At 45.7% G+C, this 21,847-nt stretch overlaps 3 protein-coding genes across 5 annotated transcripts in view; 2 read left to right on the top strand and 1 right to left on the bottom strand.

Annotated features, from left to right (window-relative positions):
* ca14 (carbonic anhydrase XIV) overlaps positions 1 to 21,847 on the bottom strand; it is a 159,703-nt gene that overhangs the window by 22,343 nt on the left and 115,513 nt on the right. The gene's annotated exons all lie outside the window — the stretch shown is intronic.
* Positions 1,053 to 8,836, top strand: LOC127600570 (circadian-associated transcriptional repressor-like). Of its 2 annotated transcripts, none has more exons than XM_052065250.1 (6): positions 1,053 to 1,701; positions 2,831 to 3,138; positions 3,216 to 3,291; positions 4,271 to 4,349; positions 5,037 to 5,220; positions 5,999 to 8,836. In XM_052065250.1, exons 2-6 carry the CDS (start codon positions 2,833 to 2,835, stop codon positions 6,488 to 6,490), a joined length of 1,137 nt encoding a protein of 378 aa, XP_051921210.1. In that variant the 5' UTR covers positions 1,053 to 1,701; positions 2,831 to 2,832; the 3' UTR covers positions 6,491 to 8,836. The 2 variants fall into 2 exon arrangements, with proteins under 2 accessions (XP_051921210.1, XP_051921211.1); XM_052065251.1 differs by lacking the exon at positions 1,053 to 1,701 and adding an exon at positions 2,482 to 2,748.
* Positions 15,420 to 21,475, top strand: prpf3 (PRP3 pre-mRNA processing factor 3 homolog (yeast)). 2 transcript variants are annotated; one of them, XM_052065079.1, is made up of 17 exons: positions 15,420 to 15,607; positions 15,937 to 16,089; positions 16,333 to 16,463; positions 16,554 to 16,733; positions 16,839 to 16,916; positions 17,364 to 17,608; positions 17,699 to 17,817; positions 18,723 to 18,910; positions 18,991 to 19,157; positions 19,322 to 19,404; positions 19,528 to 19,671; positions 19,742 to 19,841; positions 19,917 to 20,030; positions 20,105 to 20,223; positions 20,653 to 20,730; positions 20,796 to 20,851; positions 20,939 to 21,475. In XM_052065079.1, exons 2-17 carry the CDS (start codon positions 15,945 to 15,947, stop codon positions 21,086 to 21,088), a joined length of 2,097 nt encoding a protein of 698 aa, XP_051921039.1. In that variant the 5' UTR covers positions 15,420 to 15,607; positions 15,937 to 15,944; the 3' UTR covers positions 21,089 to 21,475. The 2 variants fall into 2 exon arrangements, with proteins under 2 accessions (XP_051921039.1, XP_051921038.1); XM_052065078.1 differs by having other exon boundaries at positions 17,361 to 17,608.

Raw genomic sequence — 21,847 nt, 5'->3', positions numbered from 1 at the left:
CCCTGTGTGGAGTTTGCATGTTCTCCCCGGGCCTGCGTGGGTTTTCTCCGGGTGAACGCACACCCTATGGGGCGGCCGGGTAGTCCAGTGGTTAGCACGTCGGCTTCGCAGTGCAGAGGTACCGGGTTCGATTCCAGCTCCGGCCTCCCTGTGTGGAGTTTGCATGTTCTCCCCGGGCCTGCGTGGGTTTTCTCCGGGTGCTCCGGTTTCCTCCCACATTCCAAAAATATGCATGGCAGGCTGATTGAACACTCTAAATTGTCCCTAGGTGTGAATGTGAGCATGGATGGTTGTTCGTCTCTGTGTGCCCTGCGATTGGCTGGCGACCGATTCAGGGTGTCCCCCGCCTACTGCCCGGAGGCAGCTGGGATGGGCTCCGGCACCCCCCGCGACCCTAGTGAGGATCAAGCGGCTCGGAAGATGAATGAATGAATGAATGAATGTTGTAACCAAGACGAATCATTTCAAAAAAGTGTTCCGGCCTTTGTGAGAGTTCGGACATGTTTGACTTGTTATCAGTGCGAAGGGAATCATAATCAGTTCAAAAGAAAATGTCAGGAAAATCCGACAAGAAGCTTTTTTTTCGTTTTTCGCTTTCACTTGAGTTGTACAAACGAGGTTGTGATCATGCAGTGGTTATCACCCTGCGTTGTGGCCGCAGCAATCGTGGTTCGACTCTTGGCCACGGCATGTGCAAAGACCCTGCTTGACTTCTTCATTTCCATTGATCCAGTGGTTAGCGCGTCGGGCTCACGGTGCAGCGGTACGGTGCAGAGTTCAACACCAGCTCCGGCCTCCCTGTGTGGAGTTTGCATGTCTCCCCGGGCCTGTGTGGGTTTTCTCCGGGTACTCCGGGTTTCCTCCCACATTCCAAAAACATGCATGGCAGGCTGCATTGTCCCTAGGTATGAGCTCCAGCAACCCTTGTGAGAATAAGCGGATCGGGAAATGGATGGATATATATTAACAAACAAACAAACTGGTGACTGGGATGGATGGATGAATTGTGGAAAAAAAAGATTGTAAAGTGAAAAGGAGATAACCCGGTTGATGTATTATTATTATTTTTATTAATTCCATTTTCTATGTTGCGCCAGGTTTTCTACTGCGAGCGCGTGATGCAGACTTTCGGTTAGCAGGCTTTTTTTTTCTTTTTCTTTTTTTAACCCCTGCCGGTGGGCGTGGTAGCGCACGAGTGTGTTTACACCCGCTCACTGTAGTAGAAGTAAACGCACACAAGTAGCAAACACACGGGCGACACATGAGTGGGCGGGGCTACGAGCGGTCGCGACGCCGTCCAATCGGCGCCCAGCAAACCAAACACTGGCTGCGCTTATCGACCAATGGCGCTCGCCCTCCCCCGGAAGCCCTCCGCCAATGGGCGGACCCGATGACGTGGGCACGTGGATCCCGGCACATGTTGACGCTCGTAAAGTGAGCCGAGAAAGAAAGAGCGAGCAAACACACACGCGCACACACACACACACCCACGATCACACACACGTACGAGATCTCACATACATACACACACGGCGACTCACGGCCGGCCCAAGTGGACGTGGACGTGTAACGACTCTGTCCAAGCCGACGCCGGTCGCCCAGATGCTGCTCTCTTCGCCCATTGCTCACTGACGGAACCAGTTCGGAGCAAGAAGAGCTAGCATTGTTCTTTTTTTTTATCGTGAATACATCGGGCGGAGGGTAAGTAACGTCATTTTTCGATACGTGGGGGGTGGGGGGGTTCCCGAAGTTGGCAAGCTAGCCGCATCCTGTTTATCTGCCTGCTACAACCTTTGAAGACAGACACCGTTTTCTTTCCGTGGGGGGGAAATTAAACGGCATAAAACAACATACTCAACAAAAAATGATGCATTTTCATGACATTGTTTTTATTTCCACTGTTTGAATTATTATGTTTTCTTAGTTCAATGCATAAACACTTTAAAATGTATTTTCGTTGGATGCCCGTGGACTTGTTCTAAATAGTTAAATTGTATTGTTTCAATGAATTCGTCAAAAAAAATCTCACACGCCAAGCAAAAAGTGTTTTTTTATAGCTACAAGTCCAAAACGATGGACTTTCAATGCGCGTCAAACGAAGTGGGCGTGACAAGTGAGTATCCTTGTGACCTCCCCCAGGGCTCAGGGTCCGGCAGGGATCACTCCCAGAGAAAAGAATGGTCCGGGGGTGGGGAACCTAAGCGACAGCATTTGGTCAGGGCTACGTCGCAATTCTAAAATGACTAAATTCCTCTCTTAGGCGGTGGTTTGGGAAGCCTTCAAACGTTGAACCCCCAAAATGCTTGACATTCTGTTAACGTGGACTCCCGTTTTTCCTAAATATTATTGAAGGAAGTGGCGGAAGGAAAATGTAGAGGAGTGGCCAGCTCGAGTACGTACACAAGAGGATGAGGAAGATGAGATGAGAGGCATGCAGAATGCACCCAGAGAGGAAAGAGCAGTTTGTGTGTGTGTGTGTGTGTGTAAAGGGAGTGGGGGTGGGGGTCTTGTGTTCAGGAAGGGGGGCTAGGATGGAGCTTCAGCCAGAGCCGGCGAGGGCGGCGCTACAAGCCGAGCACTGGAGGCTGTGAAAGAACGAGACTGCCTATTCTGATTCCGCTAGGCTCGGACTCCCATCCCCCCGCTCACATTTTTACTCTTCCGTCTCCAATCTCGTCAATGGGAGCGAGACATGTGCTAGCATTGCGTGTCGACTGGCTGCCCCCCCCCCCCCCATGCCATGTTAAAGTAGGACACCACCATTTTGTGAAGCGACACATGAGCACGTGAACGTTTGGATGTAATTTGCTTGTGTCCCCCTTTTCGACAGAGATGCAGTCCCAGGGCAGCACGTCGTCCCAACCCTCCTTTGACTCGCTGAGCTCCAGCGACAGCCTCCTGTTCAGTGACTCGGATGACACCGACGTCTTCCTGACCGACGCCTCTTCCTCGGCCCTCCTGGAGGCGGCGGCGGCGGCGGGGGGCACGCCGGCTACGGCCGGCGACTCCGGCCGGGCGTCCGGGAGTCCCGGCTCGCAGTGGGCGTGCGACGGCTTCGCCGGCAAAGAGGAAGAGGACGACGGCTCTTTGCCACGCCAGGTTCCCAAATCGCAGGGCGACCTGCTGTTTGCCCAGAAGGTGAGACCCGGGCCACCTCTGAAGAGACGGCGAGGACGGCTGGCGCTAATCAATTTCTCTACCGCTTGCTGTCACAGTGTGCTGAGCTGCAGGGTTTTGTCAGGCCACTGCTGGAGCTGCTGAACGGGCTGAAGAAGGGCCGATTTGACCGCGGTAAGTATTGCACAAGCCCATAATTGACAGAAAAATTTCACAGTGCGCCGCCAAACAAAAAAAAATGTCACCAAAAGTTGACAGTGATTCTCAATTGATCGATGTGAAGGCCACCCCCACCACTTTATGCAACTCTTAAGGCCTCTAGAATGTCCCGGTTCTTTTTCCCCCGGGCCTCGTTCCCCGTAGAACACCTCACTAAAGAGACATAGGCATCAAGCATCCATCCTAAACAGATGCCCGAGCCACCTCATCCGTCATCACTCGATACTGAGAGGCAGCACCTGTACAATGTAATGTCGAGAGAGCAGATGAAGAAAAGTTGACCCCCATCACGGGTTGCGAGTTCATAGTCCCGCTATTGCACTTTTTTTGGGGGGGGGTGGCACGGTATAGTTTGTAACTTTTATTTAGCTTCACATTTATTTTGAGTGTAATACCACTGTTGACCACTGGATGGCGGCAGACTTTTGTTTGTATTTCAAGCTCAGTGTGTTTTTTGCAGGACAGCATTTTCTGTGAAATCCTCTGCCATCTTGCTTTTTCTGCCAACAGAAAGCGACAGATGTTGGCTTATTTTGTAAATTGCATCTTTGGGGAAAATAATAATTTGTGAAATAAATCAGATTTGAAATTTATGTGGGATAAATCAGAGATGCAAGTAAACCGTTCTATGTGAATTGTTTGCGCTGATTCCAAATCTGCCCTGATTTTTCCTAGAGCTACCTATCAGAAAATAAAGAATAGGTAAAATGGGTAATATTCATGTTGTTGTTTTTTTCGTCAGGGTTCGTATAAAGTTGCAGAAGACATTCGCCAGACATTGTCAAAAAGTTTTAACAGTCGCAAAATTTTTCTTGTTATAAAGAAACTTGGAACGTGTTAAAAATTCAATCTGGTACGACGGCTTTGCTCTGTCATGACTGCGAGGTCTCGGCCCAAATATTGATAAGGGCGGGGTTATGTTTGTGATTGACAGGACTGAGCAGTTTTCAGCAGAGCGTCGCCATGGATCGCATCCAGAGGATTGTGGGTGTTTTGCAGAAACCAAATAGTGGGTAAGATGAGCCCAAACCCCAACACCATATAGTATATCAGATATTGATGTACGTATTTGTGCATATGTTTCACGGTATTCATTTCAGCATAGTAAACTACTCAAGAATATCTTGTGTACTGAAAGCAATTTCCACAAAACACTGTAGCAAATAATATTCACACAAAAAAAACTTGACATTCACATTTAACTTGTTCCACAACTATGCTGGCGACTCGAAACACGTATTTCAAATGATCTATTCACACTTAAAAGAAAGGAAACGGCATTAATCCGTTCCCCCCCAAAAACTTTACAAGGAATAATAATACGCTGTGATATTGTTCTTTATAGAAGCATACAGTAATAAGATAATTGATTAAAAGAATTACAAAAAAGTCTGCATCGTAATTTAATGCTGCAATTCATTTTATCGAGCTTCTCTTTGTGGCCACCGGGAGGCAGTACAGTCAATGAGACACAAATGTTCTTTTACTGTGAGTTCCTCAGTTAGGTGCTCTAATAGACATTTTTCGTTGAGGATAAAGAATCTATACCTGTGAGTGTTGTTGTCATGCAGCCAGCGCATGACCCACTCGTGTAATAGCGTGTGCATAATGAAACGTCCAGCGAATATCATGTCGGGTGTCCAGATGTGTTTGCTGACGTTCCTCTCATCGAATGCATGTGTGTGTGTCTCATTATTCAGGGAACGGTACCTCAACACGCTCCTCCAGGTGGAGATGATGTTGAAGCTGTGGTTTCCACAGATCGCCACCGTCCCGCCGTCGTCCGTCCCCGACACCGCCGCATCGTCCGCCCGTGCCATCCAGGACACACCGGGCGCCACGCCGCCGCACAAGCACAGGGATCAACTGCATATCCCGGTCAAGGTGAGCACAAGCTGCTGCCGCACAATGGAGAGTTCAACACAAATGGTTGAGCAACACATGTAGACATGTAGAAACAGTGGACTCCCACTACTAGCGAAGGATAGACTCCGGTCCGATTCACGATTACTGAAAATCCATGTTTAAGTGATACCCGTCATAAATGCTCTTTTTTAAAACTTTTTTTAGGTGGGGGCGGGGGGGCAGTGTTACTCCATATTTATTTTTAGGCGTATGTGAACATATGTGGAATGTCACCTTACATTTTCAAGGAATGAAACATCGGGAAAAAAATACCTTTTCCATTCTTTACTTCTATTATAACAGTAATTATTTTTAAGTCAAATTAAAATTTTCATCATATATTTTTCTTCATTTATCATGTTTTTTATTTCTTATTTAGAATTTTGAAATATGTCCAAATTTTTTAAAAAGTTTTTTACTTTTACGATTGAGTTCATTTCATGTTGAGAGTGGATTTCCTAAGAATATTTTTGTACCACTTTGTCATTGTACTTATTTATATTATTGTCTGATATTATGAATTGAAGTTTCTTTTTTTTTCGTTGTATATATTTTGTATCGTTTTATGTATCCATTTATTTTTGTATTTTTAAAAATATATTTGCCAGGTTACAGGGTGCATGAAAGGGTTAATATATACCGGTACTTAATTTTTGTTGTAGTTCATATCTTCCAGGTTCCATGCTCTCTCACTCTCTCTCTCTCTCTCTCTCTCGCGCAATTGATTGTGAAATGACTTTGGCATTGACTTTTACAGAAACGCCGACTCAGCTGGACAGGAACCGACTCGCCGATGCCCTCTCCAGGTCTCCCTAAGTGCCCTGCCATCAGCACACAAGAGAAAAAGCACCAAGGCGACAGTGAGGAAGAAGACACGGGAGCCCCAGCAGGCAGCCCCTGTCCCTGTCCCCCTCCCCCTCTCCCTCCCCCACCTCCTCCTCCGTCGTCATCGCCGCCGTCGCACCAAAATCCCGCAAAGGGAAACGACAGTGGCTCCGACAGTTCAGCCAACCCGTCGGAGTACAAAACGGCTCGCGCGTCGGAGCCCAGCCTCACATGGGTGCATGTGGCGCCCATTCTCTCCCCGCGGAAAACGGGCGCGTTGGCGCTCGGCGGCGGCGAGGCCACGCAGGACAGCGCCGTGTCCTCCACCACGCCGCCTGAGCTCAGTAAGGATCTTAAGAAAGCCGCACGCTGCCAAAGCCAAGCCGCCGCCGCTGTTGACGATCGTCGACAGGAAGAACATTAGACACTCCCTCGGAGACCTGAGAGCAAAGCGGCACAGGGGCAAATCAAACGCGTGTTGATAATCACAACTAGTGTCAAAATGTGCAAAAGAAAGCACGGAGGAGGATTGCAAGTAAACTGAAATCTCCACACACAAAAAAAAAAGAATGGGGCACTTCCTGTCAGGAGAGGAAGTGGCGGATGATGTCACCTTTTTACGGGTTGTAGATAGACACGACAAGGAACAAAAAAGGAAATGGCATCCATGCTGTACTGGACAAGTGATCCGTTCAAGGACTCTGGAGAACAACGTCATCAACTCACGAATGTAATCGGAGAACGCGTCGGCGTGAAAGCGCTCCCATCGTTAATTTATCTGTCTGTTGATCTGACACTGCATTTATTTATTATTCTTGGTATTTATTTTTCAGGCAGCTGAGGAAAACGCACAGTGAGGGGCGTCAACTATTTTTTACGACATTGTTGACACGTGTGTTTTTCTTTTTCACCCGTCGGACTACTGTGCCTTTTACCAAACAGGATGTGTTTATTTTTTGTTGTTTTTCAAAAGGAACAATTGGTGCTTGGAGTGCATTTGTATTACATTTTGATTGTTTGCTTTCACAACAAAAAAAAAAAAACACACATCTTGACAGTAGTCGCCTGAACCTTCAAACTTCGAAAACATGCCATAACATGCGCTCTTGTTAGCCTAATAGCACAATTTTTTCAACATTTTCCTGAAACAAGAAGGGGTTCCGGTTACTACGATGAAACTTTTGCCCAGCATCATGGCGCACCACTCATTTTTATCGAGTTCGAAATGACATGTGAAATTATGCTAGCAAGCTAACGATTTGGTAGCCGACTACCCTGATTGCCCAAAACATTTTGGAAATTGGCTTAAATCTTTTGTGTGTTACCACAACTCGGCAAGCTACACAGACGTGAAGAACAAATTGACGACTTTAGCAATTGTGCTGTTAGGCTAACGATCTGCCACAACTCGATTCCACAAAAACGCCTCCATCTTGTCAGCAGAGGCTATTCTGCTCGCCTCTTTTTTGTTGTTGTTGTTTTTTCTCCCTCCTGTCGGCTCCCGCCCGAATCGAGGGACCGAAGGAGGTGCACTAAAGGCTGGTGCAACTACAAAACTTGAAATGATGAAAAAAATGTAAACAAACTTGTCTTGACTTGCCAGCAGCAAGCGAGCGAGCGAGCGACGCTTCCTTCCTCCTCCTGTGCTGCTAACCCACATTGGAACACCCGAGTCCAAACATGGAGGAGGAGTTGCCGACCGCAGCGTCGTAAACCAGCAACTCATGCAAAAGTGCTACAAATATTTCCACTCAACTATTTTTCAAAGTATTTCCAGCGAGCGAGCAAGCGAGGCGGCCGACATGCAAACGCCTTCACTTTATTTCCATTTGGATGGTTTGTTTCAAATTATTTAGATTATTTTAAAAAACATTTTTTGATTGATTTGTTGTTTACATTTTTCTTTCCTCCTTTTATCAAACATTATTTTTATTTTATTTTTTTTAATTTGTTCCAATTATTGCCGAATTTTATTTTGTATTGGATTATTTCCCTTGTATTAATATTTTTTGGGGGGGTGTTTTGTTGAATTTGATTTTATGTCTATTTTATCAAACATATTTCTCTTTGTCATTGACTTCAGGTCAGTTGTTTATTTTTTGTGTTTATTTCCCATTTTTGTTCATTTTATTTCTTTGTTCTATATTGGAATTGAGTGTTTTTGTTTTGTTTTTAATTAAAAGATTAATTTGTTTTATTTTTTTGAATTGTTGATTTTTGTTTAATTATAACCAGTGATTTTTTTTAATTATTTGAATTGTATTTGAAGTGTATTTTCTTTTATTTATTTTGTTGATTTGAGTGGCTCCTTTGGTGGTCGCGAGGCATCTTGCAAGCCTTATTACAAGCGAGTCTGTCGAAAGAGCCTCCCCGCCTCCATCGGACGCCGACTCCTCATCAGACTTCCTCATCAGACTCTCGCGTTTGAGAATTTTGTATTTTGGGGGGATTTGATTTCCACTTTTTTTTCTACGGCCAAGGCGTGACCGATTGATTGCACTTACGTTTTGTTTTTTAACGACTGGGAAAGATTTGGGAATCTTGTAGCCTTTCTTATTCACTTGTTCTACTACTTTCCTTTAACACTTGACCCCTCCTCCCAGCTCACCGGCTCACTCCCCACCCCCTTGTACTTCACTCCCGCCCCTCCAATCCTGTTAGTTTTCCAGTCTTTGGTTCACCTTCACTCATTACATGCTCTGGCTACATTTTTTTCAATAATCACACAAATGGAGAGTTTGGGAATAAAATGACTTGTTTTTTTTCCAAAACTGAATTAAGAACTCGTGTGATGTTTTTCAAAGGGGCAGACAGCAAGCAGATGTGACGCATTGGGGGTGCACGTTAAGAGGATGGACATTTTCGAGTGCGTGTGACTTCAACCTCCATAATCTGATGGCGGGAGGAGGCGGGGGGTGGGTGCCTCCTACCAGCTGCCAAAGCAGAACACAACACTTGCTCGTGTGTGTGCGTGCGTGTGTGTGAATGTGTGTGTGTGTGTGTGTGTGTGTGTGTGACTGATGAGGTAATTTGCAGGGGTTTGAGGGTGGGGCACTTGAAGCACTAGCTAGGCATCAGTCAAAAGCCCTGAAACGACCACAAAACCATTGAATGAAAAACAATACCATTAAATTGAATTAAAGAAACCCAATCAGTCATGAACAAACAGACAAAAAAAATTAAGCAAAAACAGAAAAATAAATGAAGTGTAAAAATAAAAAGAATCGACACAAAGCAAAATAAGTTAAAACTGAAACAAAACAAAAGCGATTCATGACAAGTGAAAATTTTGAGGAAAAGACTAAATTAAAATTTAAAAAATGAAGAAATAAGCTAAAATATAAAATAAAAAATGCAGAAACAATCTGCAATAAGTAAAATATAAATATGAAAGCTAATCACAAAACTAAAAGTCAAAACATCAATTACAAGTGAATAATTGTCATCACTCTTGGCAGAGGATCAGGAATACACCCCCATGGATATCGTTGTATTGTCTCCATATTTTACCAGTTATGTTTATGAGCCTATCTATGATGCTTTGCACTGTTTTCTAACAATGTCATTTATGTTTTCAATATTTTGTCTGATGTTTAGTTTGACGGTAAACCGGGAGTGGCAAGAATCAGCTCAAAGACACCTTTTGGGAAAACTGCTCACAATCTGCTGCTTCTTGTCAAGTCAGTCAAGGTGAGAGGGCTGCCACCTTGCAGCTATTCTTGTATTGCAACTCAAACTATGAATAGCCGAATGCCGACATTGCCTCGAGCCGGCGAGGTAATTGCCCTCGATTTTGGAAATACGTAATTCTGTATGTGGAATGTTTTGCAAGAAATTGGAGCTCCGGCACACTCTGGTGCGTGCGGGTGCGGGAGTGGCACATTTTCTGAGGGTGTGGTTTAATGCCCCGGACCACCCCTCCCCCCGCTTGCTTTGGATGAAATCAGCCATGCCTCACACGCACACCAAGAGTCCATAAAGTCGTAAGAAATGCACCGATATTTCACTCATGCACACATACAAAGTGGAGAGAGAGAGAGAGAGACCCGAACCGTTGTGTGATGTGCGGATGGGCCAGCCTTGTGACACAACACAACGGAATACCCAACCCCCCGCTCGGCCCCCCCTTGTATCCATGCAGTTTTTAGCAGAGAAGCCCCTGCCCCCCCCCCCCCCCCCCCCACCCTCCGCCCTCCCTCATTCCCGTCTGGAGGCTGTAGATGAAGACGAGGTGGAAGCCCCCTTTCACTTGACTTTTGGGAAAGACAACAGAGGACGCAAACGCCTTTTGAATTGCCGGTGCCTTGAAATACACGTGACCCCCCCACTTACAATTTTTTGGGGGGCGGGGGGCAAATACAAATCGCCATCTGGACAATTGCTTTGGCTCTGATTGGCGAGCGTTAACTTGATACATGCAAAATATCTGTTAAATATATATATTGACGCTCCTACAATACAATACAATACAATACAATACAATACAATACAATACAATACAATACAATACATGCTGATTTCTATAGCGCTTTCACAACAGCGGCAGCTGTAACAAAGCGCTTTACAAAACAGTTAACATAAAGTAAAATAATAAACACAACACATAACATAAAACACGGACAGTCATGCAGTTCTAACCACTTTTCCATCACACGCTTTGTTGTTTGAAGCAGTTTGAGATGAAAGAGGAGAGAATCAAAGTGTCCTTTAACCAGTGGATCAGAGACGTCATGCTCAAAATGTGCACACGTCGGCTACAAGCTAAGTTTCAAAGTCAACAAGAAGCTGTAGCATCCATTGACGAAAAAAAGAGATTGGTTCACTTCTCCTGTCCCATGGAAATCCACTTCAATTCCAAGCGGCGACTCACGGTTCCAAATACGCATGGGCGCTCTTCGCCAACGCTCCTCTCTCCTCATCCTCAACTTCAGCGGCCATCCATCCAGCCGGACCAACGCCGACTGTCCAACAGCGCCGACATCTTAACTGAACAAAACGGGGTTGTGAAAAATGCTGCCCATTACAGGCGCAAAAAACACAATCGCCCCAGGTCTGTCCAGCACCGACAGTCAATGGCGCCGACATTCTTCCCAATCAAAATCTGTGCTGGTACAGGCGTGCTGCCGAGAAGGCGCAACCACCAAGCACAGATACTGCTCCTTTGACGAATGTCGTGGCCAAAAAGCGCTGAAAACACTCCATATCAGGTCCACACGATGAAACAACAAACAACATGTGACGAAACAAAAGACAAAAACAGCAAAAAAGAACAAAAACGCAAGGCTCTTGAAGAGCACTTGCCGAAGGCTGCCTACTCGGGCGCCATCTTGGAAAAAAAAAACTACCTCCAAAATGGTATATTTTTCAAGCTTCAGAGCAAAATGAACGCCATGTTTGTTCAACCATTAAAAGGGAAGTCAACTCAAAAATGTTCCTGACAAGTTCAATTGGGACACACGAGTCTAAACTCGGCGTTCTGATGTCTATATCAATTGTGGAATGGGAATGAAGCAGCAAAATCACACCCCCCACACCCCCCCCACACCCCCCGCCCTCCGTTTTGATCCGTCCCAGTGGGCGGCCATTTTTGTCAAGTGCTGTCGACTGAAAATGACATCATAGAATCCTCGGGGGCTCGGCTCACGACCAATCGTGGCTTGACTTACAAATGTAACCAAATTCAGAAAACAGGGTTCATACACTCATACGAAATTAAAACACTCAATGCATGTCAGGTCCTTTCATGAATCACCGCTGAGCACACATACACACTTGCGAGTATTCGTCGCCCAGTCCTCAAGGGGTTTAAAAAAAAAAAACAAAGCAAAACAAAAAGGGCATGTTGATAGTCTGCGGAATGAGACAGAAGTCTGCCTCAGGGGTGGCGTCCGCGTGGGCCGTCGGCGCTGACGGAGGATCTCGCACTTTTCAAGGGCGCGCGTGTCCGTCTCGTGACATCGGCGGGTCGTAATTGGGCCGGAGCCGCGCCGCGGGGCAAGCGACCATAACGTCACCGTTTCTTTGGCTCCAATTGTGTTGACACCGTCATACGGTCTGCTTCTTGTCTAATTGTGGCACTCTGCCTTGGCCGACTCTAGCCGTTGAGTACGTTGCCTGACTGCCCAAATCAACACCTTACCACAAATAGATGCTGTCTCTTTTTTTTTTTCGAGAAAGGGAAAGCAGCATGTGCAGCTTCACCCAGACATTGTTTACAAAAAAAAATAATTGCCCCATCTCAAATAGATCCCTCCTTTGTTGTTGCTGTTGATTTTTTTTTGGGGGGGGGGGGCGTCAATCAAATTGATTTCTGCAAAACCAACAAGATGAGATAAGACAAGATGAGATGTGCTTAACTCATTCAGTACCAGCCAATTCTGGACCAAGTCTGAAAAGACGTTTAAAAACGTCTTTGGGAGGGAATGAGTTAACTCGAAATTCACCTTTTTGTTTTATTTCAAATAAATGCCTCCAATAAATAACCGTCTCCATTGTACAGTCAACAAATAGCAGTGCCAAGTTCCTGACAGGCACAATGTTAGAAAAATAAAGCCCCCCCACCCCTGAGATAGATACCCCACATCAAATAAACGCCTCCTTTCTTACAATCAGTAGCTCCATTCACCCGGATTTGACGCATATTTGAACAAATAAAAACCCACCTCAGTCCAAGTCGACGCTTCTGCGCTCTATCCGCAAGCAAAACAAAAAAAATGGCTTTAATAAGTGCCTCACCTCGATTAGACACCCCCCTTTTTTCCAACCTCACCTCTAGTAAAGGCCTCCTTTCGAACAATCAACACCTTTTGACTAAAATGTGGGCAGGATCTTATACAGCGCCATAATTTGTATTCACAGAATAATGAGGAAAATATTTTTTCAAATAAATGGCTTAATTCAAATAAACACCTCACCTCAAATAAATAAATCCTTTTGTCTTTGCTTGACCGAATGCTCCATCTCTATAGTTCCGTTCAAATATTTAGATCAAAAAAGGGCTCCTCATCAAATAAAGGCCCGCTAGGACGTGTTGTAACTAAAGAGAAAGGTTTGAAAATTAGCGCCATGCCTTTAATAAAGAGGGAGGCGACATGTAGTGTTTAAAAAAACAAAACAAAACAAGTGCGAAGGATGGGTGGCTGCAAAAAGAGCGAGGCAGATTTGGGATGGGAGCGATTTCACGTGCTCGACGTTGCGGCCCCCGTGGGGAGGCTGCAGAGGTCCTTGTGTGAACGTAATGACAGCAGAGGTCCTCGGAGAGGGGGGGTGATTTAGTGCCTCCTGTCAAATAAACGAGCAGCAAAGTGGGTCATTGTGATGAAACGTAGCAGAACGCGCAATGAGCCAGACAAAAAGACGCGCCACTCAGGGGGTGGCAGGGGGCGGGTGGGGGGGCTTTTACGCTGCCAATGTCTTCTCATAAATTACCTTCTTATGTAATAAGACACTTTACATTGAAATGAGGCGTTTAATGCGCCGCTAATGACAACATTGTCAAGTGGCTGGATTGGGATTATGTGGAGAGGGAATAGTTGCAATAATTATTCAGTTGTGTGTATTCCGGGAGAGTGTGCCGGTGTGTTTTGGGTGGAGGAACAAGTGTGTGTACATGTGAGTGTAGCATGTGTGTGGGTGTCCTGTATAGAAAGCAATGAGCTATTGTCATTTTCTGTGCACAGTGTGATGTCAGCGTATCTTGTCTGATTTGGGCTCAGTGAGAGTTGAAAGGAGTTGTCCAAATAACTCAATTTAAAGGCCATACAAAACTCAAATTGACATCTCGAAAAACTCTTTGGGAAAATAAATGTCAGACATCAAAAAATAAAAAATAAAAGGCTCACTCATTCACCGGAGTTGTCCACCTCCAGACCGACACGGACAATATTTAATGTTTATAAAAAAAAAAAAAAAGAATAAAGACCTCCTCCCAAATAAATGGTATACTTAAAAAAAAAAAAAAAAAGCACATAGTCTCCGAATGGCATCTTGTTCTTTCAGTCAGCGGACAAAAGCATGTCCGTTGATGGATCGCAGTATGTCAAATTCCTTCCACGCACACAATATGTCTTCTTATTTAAGCCTCGACTCAAATTAGAGACTATTTTCAAATAGTAAACACAGATCAGAGGTTTTGGTCACCAAAATATTCATTGATAATAACGCAAGATCCGACAAAGTACAACGAAGGTACGCTGGTCACAAAGAACCAAAAACAACAAACCAAAAGCAGCTACAAGAGGCAAGGATCGATACGAACGAAAATTACTTGTCAACTCAAAGGACAAGAAGATCCAATAAACGACAAAAAAAAAAAAAAACTGAATACAAAACAAGGAAAATAGCAGAACCAAAATACGATGCGCTCACGAGGATACAACTAGATAGCAAAGGGTATCTTTTTTTAGAATGTACTTGTATGCTCTTGACAAATTTAACAGTGGAGTCGTTTGACATTATTTTTGTCTTATCATAGCGTCAACGTCCACTTGTGTGACGGTAATTAAACTATCGAGTAGTTTTACTTGATTTTAGTTTTATGGTACAGTGATATATTTATCCTTACACTTGTACAACAGTTATTAATTTGATCAATCAAGTAGATATTTGTATTCACATATTCATTTCTTCTACTATTTCTCCTCACACAATTGTTCGTTTCTCTTTTTAAGTGTATGTCATGTAGAGCTGTGTGTGCAGTGATTTTGGAGTTTGGACACAGGGAGAGACGAAGGGGGCGGGAGTGTGGGTCGGGTGTGGGGTGGTTGGGACGGGGGGGGGGGGGGTCGCGGGGCTTCTCTCTGGCAGACGAACGGTGGCCCCGGGCACACAAGCGCTTTCGTGCTCGCGCTACTCCAACTCTACTCAGTTGACCCAATTCCTGTAAAGATAGTCAAAATAACGAGTGGCGGGGTGGGGGGGGGGGCAGTCATGTCACCCGATAATCACGTGTTCACAGCTGTGGTCAATAGATAAATTGTTTCACAACAGTGACGAATCGTAGTCGATGAATGACAGAGCGGCTGCTAATTTTCAACAGAGGGGTGGGTTAACCCCCCCCACCCGAAGGCAAGATAGTCACGCGCTTTACGCCTTATTCTGATTATAACATTGACCGAACACAATCATTTTTTCTGTTTAAATGAGCGACTAGTTATCTACAAAGTATAAAAAACTGCATACATACAGTATATTGTATTTATAAGAACTTTTATCCACTTTTCATTACAGTCCCACAAGAAATAAATGATGTCGTTTCGTTTGGGTGCTAGTAGGGGGCGATCAAACGAAAACTTCCAATACCCCCGGAAGTGTCCACGAGAAGAAGAAAGAAGCAGAAGGAAAAAAATAACTACTTCCTGTTCCGGGTTGCCAGACAACAACGTTGTGTGAACGGTAGCAGCCGCGCGCCCCAACTCAAAGTTGTGGAGAAAACTTCGAGCTTCGTGGTGTGACAAACGTCTCGAAGCATAAACGAAGCCGTCTTACTTTCACCACGCCGCTGTCCTCATACCTGATCAGGAAACAAGGAAGACTTTGTGAGGTAACCAAGCGGCTCATTTTACGTCCCGTGTTCCACTGTGTGCTAACACTGCTAATGTTAGCATTTAGCCAGTCAGCTACTCTTCGCGGGTCGGTTGACTTGACAGCGTTTTCAGTCAATCAAGACAGACTCATTTTTATTAGACTGTCATTTTCACATCCAAACCACTTAGCTGCAATTTGCCCAGTGTCTAAACTGTTTCAATTGCTTGCGGAACGGTCAAAGTACCACTGAATACCGTTGTTTTTGCGCGCGTGTGTGTGTGTGTACAACCGAATGTACTTGAACGTGTGTGTAAATTAAATGGAATGTTTGCCTGTATCTGGCAGACGAGAGGATGTCGCTTCCTAAACAGGAGGTGGAGGAGATGAGGCCATGGGTGGAGCGCACCGTGAAGAAGGTGCTCGGCTTCTCGGAGCCCACTGTGGTCACCGTGGCTTTGCAGTGCGTGGGGAAAGGTCTGGACAAAAGGAAAACGACAGGTACCCTTGGGCAATGGATTTATTCAGGCCCTTAGTTATTGAACACATGTAGCAACAATCAGGTTCAATTCCCCTTTGTCATATGACATTTCTCTCAGTATCACATTAATTTGTCAATATATCCAATTTTCTCTTCAGCCCATTTGCTCACATTAATTTTGAGAGGAAACTTTAGTTTTAAAAAAAATGCTACAATTGTTTGAGTTCCGGTTCAATTGTGGATTCACACTCGATTCCTCTTAGACCAGCTGCACCCTTTCCTGAACGAGTCAGCCGGAAGTTTTGTTGAGCGTCTTTTCGAAGCGTTGGAGGAAAGCCGCGGTTCCCGAAGCAACAAAGGAAATGCAGAAAAGACCCGCAAGCGAGACCTGAAGGTATACGAGGACCACCTGAATGCAAATGTTCTGACTTCGACCCCCAGTGGAAAGGTTTGAAAGATTTATTGTCGGTGGGGTGCTTCTCAGGAGGTGTTTGGTGACGACACGGACACAGGCGGAGCGAAAGGTGTTGTCGCGCCAGCCGCCGCTGCCGACGGCGGTACGGTGCCCAAACGCAAACGAGTGCCTCGCTTTCAGGAGGTGGAGGAGCCCGAGGTCAATCTGGGACTGACGTCAGAGAGCCCAGGCATGCTCAGTAAAATGCAGGTACGTCTTCACCGCAAAGCATATCTGCGATGGCCGAGATGGAGGACTCACACAGCACCGCTTTTGTTTTTTTTCTGGGGTGTGGGGGCGGGGGTCATGAAACAGATCAAACAGATGATGGAGGAAGCCACAAAGCAGATCGAACAGCGAAGGAAGCAACTGAACATTCCATCTCCTGCTCAGGTAATTACAGTGAACCCTCTATTTGCAGGCCAGAAGACCCGCCGGAATAGACGTGTTCCAATAAACGTGTTCCATAAGAATCCCTTTCAGGTTACCAGAAAAAAAAGCTACAAAAAATAAATATATATATTTATATATTAATTATTATTAAAGAAATAATATTCTATAATGTTGTGCTGCATGATGCGGATACAGTCAGACTAAGAAGAAAGTGGCTATTTGTATACATTGAGATTCTCATTGTGAGTGACTTAATAGGTTGCAATGCGAGTCTCCTACCCCACAGAGGATAAAGAATATATGCCTTTGAGTATTGTGACATTGTCTGTCTACATATATAGCATCACCGTTTGTGGTCCAATGAAGATTGTGGATAATAGTTGACTGTTTCAGGGATTGCTAATTATGGTTGAAAATGTTGACATTTGCCTCCTCTCTACCCAGCAGACACAAATGGAATCTCCCATGTCCCGCCTTCTGGGCCACGCCGGCATGGGCGGCTCGATTATGCCCTCACAGGCCTCTAGCTTCATGAACGACGCCATCGAGAAGGCTCGCAAGGTAGCCGAGGAGCAGGCACGCCTGCAGTCCCAGATGTCGGTGAAGCCCAACATCCTTGGAATGTTGGGCAACTCCATCCCTCACAATTTTGTGGCTCTGGCTAACCTTCACGCCATGGGAATCGCCCCACCGTGAGTCTCGGACAAAGTGGCGCCGAACTTGGTTTGGATGCCCGTTGGCTGGAACCTTTTTTTTTTCCTTCTTTCTGTGCGCTGCTCCAGAAGAGTGGAAGTGAAGGAAGTGAATAAGCCGACGCCGCTCATCCTGGACGACAAGGGCAGGACAGTGGATGCCACCGGCAAAGAGATAGAGCTGACGCATCGCATGCCAACGCTCAAAGGTACGTCCATTTAAATGGATTGGGGAGGGGGGGACTGACTCCAGTATTTGTCAGAAAATGAATTCAGATATATATATAAAATGGTTAATGACTGAATCAGTATTGGGAATTAATGACTACCAGAGTAGGGGAAGGATTAAAAAAAAAAGAATCCCATTCCTACTGACAGATTTGTGACGTAATAGGGGGACAGGATATTTGCTGTGCAGTACTGCTATCTCAGAATCAGAATCATCTTTATTGGCCAAGTATGTAGAACACACAAGGAATTTGTCTCCGGTATAACACGCTGCCCTAGTATCATCGTAAACAACAAAGTCATTGAACCATTTTAGAGTAACCAGTAGTTTTGTAGTACCATTTTGTGGTGCAAGAAGAGTGACTATGTCAGTGACTGTTTAAGGAGTTAATGGCTAGAGGGAAGAAGCTGTTTAAGTGTCTACTGGATCTGGTGCGCATGGATCTGTAGCGTCTGCCTGAGGGGAGTAGCTGGAAAAGGTGGTGGGCAGGATGCGGGGGATCCAGTAGGATTTTCCGTGCCCCTGTCTTGATTCTTGCAGTGTGCAAGTCCTCAAGAGTGGGTAGGGCGGTGCCAACGATTTTTTCTGCCGTCCTAACTGTCCGTTGAAGTCGGATTTTGTCCTTTTTTGTGGCGGCCCCAAACCAAACCGTGATGGAAGAACACAGGATTGATTCGATGACTGCCGTGTAGAACTGTAGAACTGTGTGAAGCAATTTCAAGGAATTATGGAATATTCAACACGGAATACCTTTGATTTGTGTATGTCATCAACATTTAATGGTTGATTGAAAAGCAGAAATACTGCAAGCAAGCTCAAGTCTTACTAAATCTGTCCAATAATTGTGCTTTATTGAGCGGACTTTTCTTTCCCTTCCGGGTGCAGCCAACATTCGGGCGGTGAAGCGGGAACAGTTCCGTCAGCAACTCAAAGAAAAGCCCGGCGAGGAGCTGGAGTCCACGTCCTACTTTGACAATCGCGTCACGATAGACGCGCCTCAGCGGACACGCAAAACCTTCAAGTTCCACGAGCAGGGTCGATTTGAGAAGATCGCTCAAAGGATTCGAACAAAGGTCAGAGTTCACGCCACGCCGACCATTGCGGAGCCCCCGGACGCTCTCGTTTCAGAATGACCGTTGGTTTGTTCCGACAGGCCCAGTTGGAGAGGTTGCAGAACGAGATTTCGCAGGCTGCCAAGAAGACGGGGATCCACGCGTCCACCAAGTTGGCTCTGATTGCGCCCAGGAAGGACATCGGTGACAGCGAAGTGCCCAACATCGAATGGTGGGACTCCTTCATCTTGCCCACCAACATTGAGATGTGAGAGCCGATGACATACACACACACACACACACACACTCCAACACTAACTGCGTTTACTATTCTAACAGAAAGTCGGAATATGTCGGTGCTATAAAAAATCTGGTTTCCAACTTTTATGCTCTTTTTTTCCCTTCTTTTTATTTTTTTTGAACCCCATGAAGAAAGCCAGAAACGAAACTTGATGAGGTGGTGCTTTTCGGGGTGACCAATTTAGTGGAACATCCTGCCCAAATTAGCCCTCCCGGTAAGTGTTTGATGTGACTCTCTCTCTTTCTTTATTTACGTGGCGCTGCTGTTACAATCCTCCAGGACTAAACCGGTTACAGTGTTTGTGTGTGTGCGTGTGCTTTTTTTGGTGTGCCACCAGTTGACAAGGACAAGCCGGTCACGCTGGGCGTATACTTGACCAAGAAAGAACAGAAAAAGCTCAGGCGACAGACTCGACGGGAAGGCCAAAAAGAAGTACAAGAAAAGGTCCGTCTCGGACTGATGCCTCCACCGGAACCCAAAGGTAAGGGTCACGCAGGCGCGACGATCAAAAATCTGTCCGCACGGCTAACGTACGCCGTGGTTTTTCGCAGTTCGCATCTCCAACCTGATGAGAGTGTTGGGAACCGAGGCGGTTCAGGACCCCACCAAAGTGGAAGCCCACGTCAGAGCGCAGATGGCCAAGAGACAAAAGTCGGTCGGCCATCACGCCGCTTGGGTTCATCCACCGCTCTCTCCTGTTTGACGTGTACTTTGACCTTTGCGCAGAGCCCACGAGGAGGCCAACGCGGCGCGCAAGCTCACGGCCGAGCAGCGCAAAGAAAAGAAGGTGAAGAAGTTGAAAGAGGATCTCAGCAACGGGGTTCACATTACGGTGTACAGGTCGGTCGCGAGCGCATCCGTGCGAATGGGATCTTCCGCAACCCGGAAAAACGGCATCTTCTCTTGCCGCGCAGGATCCGGAACCTGCAAAATCCAGCTAAGAAGTTCAAAGTGGAAGCCAATGCAAACCAGCTCTACTTGACCGGCACGGTCGTTCTCCATAAAGATGTCAACTTGGTTGTGGTGGAGGGAGGTGAGGAAATCAAAAAGCCTTCACTACTTAACAAAAGCAAACAACTTTGGTTACCTCAACTTTTTTACAAAGGTCAAAAAAGAAGAACCCCCCCCCCCCCCGCCACCCCCTGCCCCAGCAACAAGTAGAAGCTGACTAGGCAGTTTGATTAGCAAAAATGAATGTGCACACATTTACCTTTGTGGCCGACCGGTTCTTTCCGCACTGAAGCATTTCGGTGGACTCAAATGCATGTCGCTTCACTCTTTGTCAACACTCGAAATTGGTCATTAATCCATTAACACAAAACAAAAAAACGGTGTGGGGACAGACCAATAGTCCCCAATCATCATCATATTTGGTCAGTCAGAGTTTCTGCTGATCTGGAGTGATTGTACCCTCATGACGTGGCTTCGGTTCTCCTTCTGACCGAGCGTTTCTTGTTGCCAGGCCCCAAATCTCAAAAGAAGTTCAAGAAGCTCATGATGCACCGAATCAAGTGGCAGGAGCACAACTCCAAACGAGATGGTGAGACCCGGCGTCATTTTAGTTTGAGACGATATCTCCAGCTCACACGTCTGACTTGCGCGCAGATCCGGATGGCGACGACGACACGAGGAGGAACAACAAGTGCTGGTTGATTTGGGAGGTGAGTGTCTCACGTTGTCTCCCGATGCAACTCAATTTGTATCTTGAGTGCCGCTTTGTGACAGTCCGCCATTGAATCCTCGCCCAGGGCACAGCAAAAGAGCGCTCCTTTGGGGACATAAAGTTCAAGCAGTGCCCCACAGAAAACATGGCCAGGGAACACTTCAAGAAGCACGGCACCGAACACTACTGGGATCTGGCTCTCAGTAAGAGTGTTCTGGACAGCCCCGATGAGTGAGGACCTTAACAGGAACAACACAAGTGCTTCAGTTCGACTCGTCAAAACAACACTTCCTTCCCTGGGACTTAACATCTGACTGACCGATTGATTTGAATTTGGGACAATAGAAGCTTTTGTGGATATTTCTGCAGGACACCTGAAGTGACATGTTGCGTTCTAGAAGACGACGATCAATCAAGCCTTTTGTGGAACACATGGCAGATTAAACGTAAATATGTGTGTGACTGAGCGGTGGTATGTATGGCAAATGTTTTTCTTTTTTTTTTTAGGTTATTCTAAAAGATTACACTGTGATATAAATCACTTAACCACACATTTCTGTTGCGATAGACCATTGGAGTGTATTGAGTCAAGTTGTCAATAAAAGTCTATCCCTTCAGTGAACCGTGAGGTTTATTATTGTCGAGACCAATAATTAAAAAAAACTGCACACTCAAGATTTGATGTACAGCCACATAGCATATAAAAATTCTCATGGAGTCTACAAATGGAAAAATAATAGACCGAACCACAGCCCAAACCTATCAAGAGTTTCTGAAGAGTCAACCCTAAAGAGCACTACAGAAGACCTGTAGCTGTAACTAAAGCTTGGTCCTTCATGTTTGGAGGACTCTACGAGGTCTTGGAATGCCATGGTCTATACAGGACAAAAAAAAGCCAATTTTTCATAATAGGGACCGTACCCCGAAACCAAAAATTTACTGAATTACAATAAAGAAATGGTGGAAGTGAAAACTTGTAGTGTGTGGTCTGTCT

This window comes from Hippocampus zosterae, chromosome 5 (assembly GCF_025434085.1).
Source record: "Hippocampus zosterae strain Florida chromosome 5, ASM2543408v3, whole genome shotgun sequence".
Classification (NCBI taxonomy): domain Eukaryota; kingdom Metazoa; phylum Chordata; class Actinopteri; order Syngnathiformes; family Syngnathidae; genus Hippocampus; species Hippocampus zosterae.
The sequence above is the reverse complement of the archived record's forward strand: the minus strand, read 5'-3'. Positions and strand labels throughout refer to the sequence as shown.

Coding starts and splice junctions, on each gene's coding strand:
- prpf3 (XM_052065078.1), top strand. CDS start 15,945: ATGTCGCTTCCTAAACAGGAGGTGGAGGAGATGAGGCCATGGGTGGAG. Junction 20,731..20,795: donor GCACAACTCCAAACGAGATG/GTGAGACCCGGC, acceptor ACTTGCGCGCAG/ATCCGGATGGCGACGACGAC. Junction 20,852..20,938: donor AGTGCTGGTTGATTTGGGAG/GTGAGTGTCTCA, acceptor ATCCTCGCCCAG/GGCACAGCAAAAGAGCGCTC.
- LOC127600570 (XM_052065250.1), top strand. CDS start 2,833: ATGCAGTCCCAGGGCAGCACGTCGTCCCAACCCTCCTTTGACTCGCTG. Junction 3,139..3,215: donor ACCTGCTGTTTGCCCAGAAG/GTGAGACCCGGG, acceptor TTGCTGTCACAG/TGTGCTGAGCTGCAGGGTTT. Junction 5,221..5,998: donor AACTGCATATCCCGGTCAAG/GTGAGCACAAGC, acceptor TGACTTTTACAG/AAACGCCGACTCAGCTGGAC.